At 40.1% G+C, this 10149-nt stretch overlaps 1 protein-coding gene across 4 annotated transcripts in view; it reads right to left on the bottom strand.

The window, feature by feature from the left end:
• Positions 1-344: 344 nt before the first annotated feature.
• The window catches only part of ttl (tubulin tyrosine ligase), a 29014-nt gene continuing 19209 nt past the window's right edge, over positions 345-10149 (bottom strand). Inside the window, exons 5-8 of one of the 4 annotated variants that reach the window (XM_048597167.1) lie at positions 9638-9907; positions 6264-6323; positions 5105-5248; positions 345-1830 (exon numbers count right to left, since the gene is read on the bottom strand). In XM_048597167.1, the coding sequence (XP_048453124.1) occupies positions 1710-1830; positions 5105-5248; positions 6264-6323; positions 9638-9907 (595 nt within the window). In that variant the 3' untranslated portion in view covers positions 345-1709. Of the gene's footprint in view, positions 1831-5104; positions 5249-6263; positions 6324-9481; positions 9519-9637; positions 9908-10149 lie in introns of those variants that run through there. The other 3 variants (XM_048597168.1, XM_020535152.2, XM_048597169.1) reach the window with 3 other exon arrangements.

Here is a 10149-nt window from a genome sequence, read left to right as displayed (position 1 = left end):
TTAAAATTAGGGAGATTAAAAGAAAGACAGGAGATCATTGGTAATTCTGTTTATTTTCATGATACTGTTTCAATGTTAGATACTGAGAAACATGCACTAATAGCAACTTGTCATCACAATAATCTGCCTGTGATGAGTTGGATGACACTACAGTGCACTCTCGAGAAACTGTAGCAAATATTCTGGGAGAAAACACCTTAAAATGGAACAGCATTCCACAACATACCCTGGGGAGACCAACCAATTTGTTCCACATAGTTAACACGTTTAGTAGTAACATGCCTCCATCCTCAGTGCACTGAATTTTTCCTCACTAATATGAAATAGAATAATAAATACCAGAAGAGCAAAATAGTTGATCTATTTAAAAAAACATGCATTTATCAGGTAACAATAAGATAATTGCAGCAAGGTGATTATTCAGACGGTGAACTGGCAGGGAAATAAATTGAAAACCATACATAAAATAAATTGTTATCTCATAACTTCCAGAACAAAAGATCAGAAAAGTAAATTTCAGACAGGAGAGCAGTTTCTGTGATGTACATACATAATGCGAATCAAGACAAAATGCATTTAGTGCATGCTACCATTTTTCAATCTGTCTTAATTAATCCTCATCAGCTCTATGCAGGCCATATTTAGGCTGCAAACAGAATGAACTAAACTTTTTAGTAGTGCATAAAATTCAGTTCTGAGGAAGGGTCACTGGACCCGAAACATTAACTCTGATTTCTCTCCAGAGATGCAGCCAGACCTGCTGAGCTTTTCCAGTAATTTCTGTTTTTATGTTTGTAATAGTGCATTTCATTCTGCAGAGTTCCCAACACAAAAAAAAATGCAGAAGGAAAGGATTCCTCCCCCTTCATAAAATTAGCATCTTTGAAATACAATTAGTTTGCCCCACCCCAAAAACTCCTCTCAGAGGATTAAGTGTTTGCAAATATAATAAAAACAAACAATAACCAGAATCCTTTGCTTTCTTCACATCCACAATATCACTGGCATTTCAAAAAGAAGCTCTCAGAATATATAGACAATCAGAATGAAAGCAGTGCATGGCTGCTTTCGTTCGTGGTTTCTGAAGCACTTAGCATTCACGATTGGTAAACATACTACTGTACATGGTATGAAATGTATATTAAGGAGTTGGTTTGGGCTGTGCCAGGTCACAGTGTATCCATCTTTATGCACCATTATGTAAGTGATATTAGCAGAATACATTATGAAAGTTCTCCACATATTTTAAGGATAGTGCCAAAATTTTAATCAGGTCCAAGTACTGTAATAACCTTTTCAGGATGCAGATCGGTACTTCTAATCGCATAATCATTATGTCAATGTATTTACTGCACAGTCCCTGCATTTGTAATAAACAGAATATTCTTGTAGCATTTCTGCAGAGTTTGAAGCGACATGTATCAGTTTACAGCAATTGCCATTGTCATGCTCGGATTGTAATTTTCCAAAAGGAGTCTTAATGATGTACATCATGTAAGCTGTTGATTTATACAAGTAACCAACATAAATAATTCGACAGCCTTCATAATTATTCTTCACCATGGATACAATGGTCTTTTAACAGACTTCTGAGGACTATGGATTGAGTTTGTATGCATGATTCACAGTGCTCAGTTGATGCTGATACGTACAGACAATCAGATTATGAAATGTAGTGGAAGTGGGAGAAGGAGCAATAAAACTCTATATTAACTTCCCAGTTTAATGAAGACAGATTGTTGGCTCCGTTTCGGCGATGAGTCACTTAATGGAAAGACTGACGAAATGGCTACATCCACTATGCCTTGACAAAGTTCAGCATAGAGTTTCCTGAAAACAGCAAAAAATGGTTTAATATAAAATATTTCATAACCTAATTAGTTACCAAAACATAACCAAAATACTGCAGATAGTGCAAATATTAAATAAACACAATACTGAAAATAATCGGCTAGACAGTATCTGCAGAGACAGAAACAGAGTCATGGACTTTGAAACATTCAACTGTCTCCCCACAGACGCTGCCTGATGCACTAAGCATTGCCAACATTTTCTTCACTTACAGAAAAAGGTAATTTATCTGAATAATGCCTCTTGTGCTTAAAGCAATTTTGATCAAATTAGTTGTTGATATTCCCTATCATTGTTTTATAGAATTGCAATGAATATATAAGCATGATGGAATAGAGGAATTAACTAATCATTAGTAGTTTGGATGTAGTCACACAACTACATCAATGTCCACGTCAGACTGCTTCAGATACCGTGATAGAATACTGGCAGTACAACCTGGGTTGGCAATCAGAGCCGATGAAGTGACAGCTGTAGAATGGCCTGTGATAGGCAGTCTCACAAAACTTGAGCTTCACAATGAGTGTAGTGAACCCTAAACCTGAAATTCCATTTGTAAAAGGTCCACATAGCCTCTCAAGATAAAAGCTGAATTGAAATATCACATGACAATTGTCACTATCATGGTATAGAGTGAGGAAACACGGGTAGATATAGCTTTCCTCCAAATCAAAATCAAACTAACTACCCACGAAATCATGCTTTGTGCGTCCATCCTGTTTCAGCACCCCCTTCAATAAATTATTTCATGCTAGACACATTACACAAATGGTTAAAGTTGGTTACTGAGAGTTGGCTTATTAAGCTACATAAGTGACTACACTTCAAAACTACTGGATTGGTCACAATGCACTTTCGCATTTCTTAAAGGGCGTGAAAGGTGCTACGTAGTACAAGTTCTTTCTTTCTACATAGAATAAACTTAACTGTCTGGCCGTATTCAAACCTCAGGATGAGGCAGAGAGATGAGCTGTTCACTTCATCTACAAATGATGTTATTTATCGGAGGGTGACATTCGCCAAACAGCAGTCTGTTGGAGATCGTGTGTGGTTTGATTTCTGTCATCATGTGTAGATCGGAACCCAGCCAACTTTCAGAACAAATGGCACAGGTCACTCAGTCATCTCTATCTGCACATTATGTAATTGACAATGTGAAAAGCTGTCACTCTAGTTAAGTAAATTATTGATTTTAAAAAAATCTTTCAGCATATCTAAAGAAAAAGATTCTAAATGATACTTTCCAAGGCTCATCCACCCCAACTAAATCTCAGTCTGAAATCATCAGGTCCACTAAAAACAAAATAGTGGGATTTACATTGTAAGAAGTGACCCAATGACCAAAAGGGAGACAGGAATCCAACTCAACTTGTGTTTACAACGCATGTCAGGATCTGGAGAAAGTCCTGATGTGTGCACAGGTGCAGAGTTACACGGAAAGTTTAAAATACCAATTGCTGGTTTTACTCTGCCCAGATTGCTCATGGACTCCAAGGACAGTGAAATAAGGTACCCGGGATCTCAGGAACCTGGACTATTTGCTCTATACTTACCCTGTATCTTACATATATTTGTTCATAGCCAGTGTCAAGCCTGCACAGGAACACAGCTTTTTAAGTAAATGAACTGGAGTGCCAAAACGTAGTGAAGTTAAGCACCACCCCTAGCAACATTCACATCAACATCCCCCTGCCCCCCCACCAGTAATGAATGCTTCCCCAGCCATCCAGTACTGCAACTGTGTCATCTCCCCCCTCCCCACCCCCACCCCCTAAAATGTGGACAGTAGCCATCCTCTTCACGCCACAGGCAGTGCACACCACATCCCCACATTGTGGACAGTGCTTATGTCCAATTCCTCTCACATCATACATACACTACTTGTCCCCCTCCACACTCACCTTCTGGAATCTCTGGATCCTGAATGGCCCATGTAAGAATCAGCATTGTCAGGGAATTAGGGGATTGAGCATTTTTTGATGTTGAAATATTGCTATTTTTAAGCCTTGGTTTCTTTCCCATGCAGTTTACTGGTATATTACTACTGATGATTGTTTATGGCCACTTGTTTTCACAACTGGCTTGCACTCATCTTTCAAAAAGGGAGATCCAAGATGGGAGTAGGCTTAAAAGGAGCCTAAACATCAGGACAGACCTTTTGGATCAAATATCCTATTTCAGTTCTATATATACTGCGACATTTCTCTAATTTCTTCTGTGCATTTCATGCAATAACCTTGTTAATTTTATTAATAACAGGCTTTGAATTTCAATATGCATGGCACAGAGGAAATGTGTCCCCACAGCACCACAGTGTGGGAAAAAAGTTGGCAGAAATAAAAATATAATGACTTTAATTGGATGATTTAGGGCATATTATGAACTTTGTTTTAAAAATACATTTGGCAAAGGAACACACAAAGTACAGCACACAAAATAGACCATGAGGCCCCATGGTTTATACTCCTTGGAACTCTTACTAACCCTCTTTATCCAATTCTATGAGCATAATGGAATGGTGGAGGCAATGCTGTGGTGGTGAATGTCACCGGACTAGTAATGCAGAGGCCCAGGCTGATGCTCTCAGGACATGGGGTCAAATCCCAATTTGATAACTGCTAGAATTTAAATTAAGATGATCTGGAATTGAAAGCCGATCTCAGTAATAGTGGCCATACCAACTATAGTCCATTGTTGTAAAAACCCATCCAGTTTGCATGTGACTCCAGATGCACAGTCACGTGGTTGACTCTCTACTACACTCTGAAATGGTCCAGCAATTCAAGGGCAATTAGGGATGGACAAAAATACACTGACTTTGCCAGTGACACTCCTATCCCAGGAAAGAATAAAGGTAAAAACAGATACAGGTCCATTTATCAGAATTAACACAATTATCTTGTGAAGTGTTTTATAACACTAATAAGCAATTATAAGAGATAACAAAGTATGGAGCTGGAGGAACACAGCAGGCCAGGCAGCATCGGAGGAACAGGAAAGCTGATGTTGTGGGTCAGGACCCCTCTTCTGATGTTGTGTTCCTCCAGCTCCACACTTTGTTACCTCGGACTCCAGCATCTGCAGTTCTTACTATTTCATGCAATTAAAAGGCTTTATTTTGGAATAACCTAGAAAATGACTTCTTAATTATTCGCAGATTGATACTGAAACACCTACAAGCACAATAAAATTAAGCCATGTCAGAACATCTAGGTGAACTGCCGCATAAAGCACCAACAAACAGCAAACTTACTGAGCACAGGCAGGAGCTCCATTCACTTCAATTAGCCAGACTTTGAGATCTTCATCAACCATAAAGTCAAACCCAAACAGTTGAAAGCTATGGTATGGGAGCAGCTTAGTGGCGATTGCAGGTTCTATACACATGAGGCAGCTTCTAAAGATAAAACAAAGACAGGAGTTGAAAGTTTCACAAGTTAACAAGGATCAGCAAGATCAAGTGAGAATGGAAACCAGAAAACAGATGAATTTTTAAAGCTGTCAGATACCCCATTATGACTTCTTAATCACACATTTTACATCCTTTAATTTTCCCACCTATATATAGAGTATTTTGCAAGTTCGCATCTAGCCCTAGGGTTGTTAACCCTACAGGATAGCCCCGGACTCCTCAAGAATTCAAGGTTAATGCTCAGGGCAATGCTGCAAGCCACCCGGAGAAACGTCATATCAGTTTTACTTTATTGCTGCTAATGCCACTTCCTACCAAGACTTCATTTGACAGATATAAAAAGTTTGGAAATGGCGAAAAGTCTTCTGAATAGCCAAGTCTAATCTAACAAGGTAATAAATCCAATAAATTGGATAAGAAATTTCTCTTCCAATTGGCCTGTAATTTTTAGTGTGTTTAGAGGATCAACCTATAGTGACACATGGGAGAAAGGGTAGTTCAAGCGATGTGATGCATTCATGTGATATCTCCAGGAATAGATCAAACTAGAGTTGGCAACCTCATCAACGCCACAACTCACCCCAAAAAGAAACACAGGTGGATAAGTTACCAACCACATCAGTGGCAAGTTGTTAAATACAGAGTTTAAACTGTAAAGCAGTCAGTTTAATTTATCTGGATTTTCAAAATGCCTTCAATATGATGTCCCATAATAAACCAATTAATCAGGTCAGCATTTGTGGTGTCGGGGACAAGTCAAAACATGAATTACTTGCTGCGTTAACAGAAAGCAGAAAACGGGAGCAAAGCAAAATTGTGTACCTTGGGGACCAACACTAAGCAGAAGGAGTGAAGGGAACACATTCAACACACTAGAGAGGAAAGGCCTACAAGAACTCAAGAGATACAGGAACATTGTAATCCTACCAGCGGACAAAGGGTGCATGATTGTCAGACTGAACAGAACACAGAACATCAAGAAAGTGAACACTTTACTCACAGATACCGACACCAACCAACACCACAACTGGAAAATGGTATTATAACCACCCAGAGGAATCTGCACAAAATGGGTGAAATTAGCAAATTTGATTACCAGAGAATGAAACCAGAGGGATCAAACACACACCGCTTCTATGGACTCCCCACGGTACACAAGCTGGAGGTCCCCCCAAGACCCATAGTCTCACTGCTGGGTACACCGACATACAGATTAGCGAAAGAACTACAAAGGATACTGAAACACCTAGTAAACGGTTCAAACCACTCCATCCACTCCGCCCAAGAATTCCTCAACATCATCAAGGACACCAGAATAGATGAGGACGGGATCACGGTCTCCTTCGACATGACTGCACTATTTACCTCCATAAATATCCCTCCAGCCAAGGGAGCACTAGCCTCACTATTAAACAGTCCAGGGATATAGACACCTGACAACACCAACACCATCAGCAAAGACGTCACCCTCAAACCACTGGATCTGTGCCTCACAACCCACTTCACCTTCAACGGCAAGGTGAAAGGACAAATTAACGGAACACCCATGGGATCACCGATATCAGGATTAATAGCGGAAGCTGTAATGCAAAGACTGGAATGGACAGCTCTCCCCACCATCCAACCCAAACTAAGGATCCGCTATGTAGATGACAACTTTGTTATTATCAAATGCTCTAAACTGGAGGAAACCCATCTACTCATAAACTACATCCTTACCAGCTAAAATTCACCGGGCAAAAGGAGAACAACAACAGACTTCCCTTCCTGGATGTAACAGTCAAACGCAAGGTCAATGGTGAACTCCAGACCAGCATACACAGGAAGGACACCCATTCAGATCAGGTACTCAACTACACCAGCAATCATCCCAATACCCACAGAACCAAGGCCGCATCAAAACACTGTTCAAGCGAGCCGCAACACACTACAGCATCCCGGAACCGCGCAAAGCTGAGGAAGAACACCTATACAGCGTCTTTCGAAACAACGGTTACCCAAAAAGCATAGTCCGCCAATAACTATACGACAGACCACAACAGGAAGACACAACATGTCCAGAGACACTAGTCACTCTACCATACATTAAGGACATATCTGAAATGACTACCAGATTACTCTGCCCCCTAGGAATCATGATAGTCCACAAACCAACAGCTACACTAAGACTGCTACCGATGAGAATAAAGGATCTGACAACCACAACTAACAAAACCAACGTTATTTACTAGATACCATGCAAAGACCGCCAAAAGCATTACATAGGGCAGACGATATGGAAATTAGCCATCAAGGTTCACAAACACCAACTAGCTACCAAGAGACATGACCAACTATCGCTCATTTCAATACACATGGACAAAGACAGACACCAATTTGACTGGGACAACATCGCCATCCTAGGACAAGCCAAGGAAAGACATGCACAAGAATTCCTGGAGGCCTGGCACTCAAACCGGAACTCATTAACAAACATGTAGAGCTGGATCCCATATACCAACCACTAAGAAATAAATCTAGAAGTGATGCCACCCACCCCAGCAAACTGAGACTCAAATAGCAAGCGGAACAGAACACCAACACTTAACCAGAGGCGCACTGATGTTACCTAGTAGGGTGACAAAACATCTGCAAACAAACTTATCAGCTTGGCAACAACCGCATCAACAACCCGAGCTACAAATCTTCACAAAATCCTAAACCTATATCAAACCCAGGTTCGACCAGGCTGAAGAATACCAGATGCTTTTCTGATGTTTTTTTTTAAAACATCCGTTCATGGGATGTGAGCAATGCTAGTTCGGCTGGAATTTACTGCCCATTCCCAATTTCCCTGGAGTATAATGCGAGTGACATTCCTGAACCACTGCAGTCTTTGGGGGAAGGGGCAATCATAATGACATTAGAAAGGAAGCTCCAGGATTTAGACCCAGCAACAGTGAAGGAATGGCAATTTAGTTCCAAATCAGGATGGTGAAAGACTGTGTGAACTTGTACATGGTAGTTTTCCTATGGATCAGCTATTCTCGTCCTTCTAGATGGTAGAAGTCACAGGTTTAGAAGGTGCTATTGAAGGAGCCTTGGTGAATTACTGCAGTGCATCTAGCAGATCGTAGACACCATTTGCCATTGTTCATTGGTGCTAGTCAAGGGGACTGCTTCATCCTGGATGAGTTCAAGATACTTGGGTATTCTTAATTAATAAGGGAATCTAGGGCTTTTGTGAAAAGACAGGAAAGTTGAGTTTGGGGTTATCAGATCTCACTGAATGATGCAGACTTGATCGGCTGAATAGCTCGATTCTGCTCTTATCAAAGCTTTACTCATCCAGCAAAGTGGAATGAATTCTATCAGATTTTGGATTTGTGCCTTGTAGATGGTGGATATACATTGGGGAGATAAGAAATGAGTTACTCACTGCAGCCAGAGTATTTGCATGGCTAGTTTCAAAGAAAAGTCATATCAGACTTGAAAGGTTAAAATTTGTTTCTCCCTGCAAAGATGCACTCTGTTTTTATTTCAGGTCTCCAGCATCCACAGCACTTTGCTTTTATTTATATGGCTAGTCCAGTTCAGTCTTTGCTCAATGGCAATTCCCAGTATACGGATCATTTTTTCTTGGAGGGTGGTGGTCAGCCACTGAATGACAGACGGTGAAGGTTAAATAATCTCTTATTCAAAAGGGTCATTGACTTGCACTCATATGGTACAAAAGTCACTTGTGCAAATGCAATGTCCATTGTTGGGCTCAGAAATGACACGGGCTGCTTCAGTTTTTGAAGGGTCACTAATGGTGCTCAAAAATGGTACAATAAGCAGTAAATATTCCCATGATGGAGGGAAGGTCATTGGTGAAACACCTGAAGATAGTTGGGCCTAAAACACTACACTGAGAAGCTCCTGCAATGTGGTCCTGTTCAAAGGAAATAGAGGTATTACAGGGGTGTAGATAAGATTTCCCAGAAACACGTGGGTATTACACCATACAGAGAAAACTGACAGATTTCAGGGTCAATAGTGTGATGGGTGTTATTCTGCAACCAGCTACTAAACAGAAAAAAAACAATCGTCATAATCCAGCTGTCTCTCAATAATTTGTCAATGAAAAAAGTGAGTTCAGGAACTTGTACCAACACCAAAAGGGGGCAGAAAAACCTGCTTACAACCAATGACACTCAATAACCATCAAGTAGCAATAAACAACCCAGTGCCCCTTACCCTCAGCAGATACTGGTCTCTGAGCCTCCAAATCTTCCTGCAGAGAATATGCACCAGTTATTAATTTAAAATCAATAGAATGACGATTAAATAAAAATAAGTGAGCCCAAATAAGGGTCAGTCAATGCAGAAATTCAAAATAACTTCAAAGTGCACCTTATGATTTGCTTGATTTGTGGTAAAATACTGTTTTCCAAGTTAACGTTGTGAGTGTTCATTAAATACTGATTGAAATCTTCAAAAAACATTTCGTTGCCTTCTTCATATTTCCCATAATTCTTGGAGTATTCTTTCTGAATACAATGATTTGTCAGATGACTGGTTTTGTCTTGAAAATCAGTGCTATTGTATGGATCAGAGGAAGTCCGCAATACACCTTCCTTATAGAGGTAAATATTATACTGGTGATCAAGAAGTACCCAGCTTCTGGAAGTACAAGGAAAGAAACACACAGTAAGTACTTGCAAGACAGCAGAGGCCTGTAATACAAAACAAGCCACCCAGTCATTCTCATCTGCCAACTCCATTCTAATGCATGTCAATCTATTGTTTTACCAGTCTTCAACCTCTTCAGAAAGAAGCTTTTATACAGTAACTTGCATGACGTAATTTCAAAAGTACATTCCAGCCAATGAAATACTTTGAATTGTTGTATTGTACCAACCAAT

This window comes from Rhincodon typus, chromosome 5 (genome assembly GCF_021869965.1).
Source record: "Rhincodon typus isolate 14 chromosome 5, sRhiTyp1.1, whole genome shotgun sequence".
NCBI classification, from domain to species: domain Eukaryota; kingdom Metazoa; phylum Chordata; class Chondrichthyes; order Orectolobiformes; family Rhincodontidae; genus Rhincodon; species Rhincodon typus.
The sequence above is the reverse complement of the archived record's forward strand: the minus strand, read 5'-3'. Positions and strand labels throughout refer to the sequence as shown.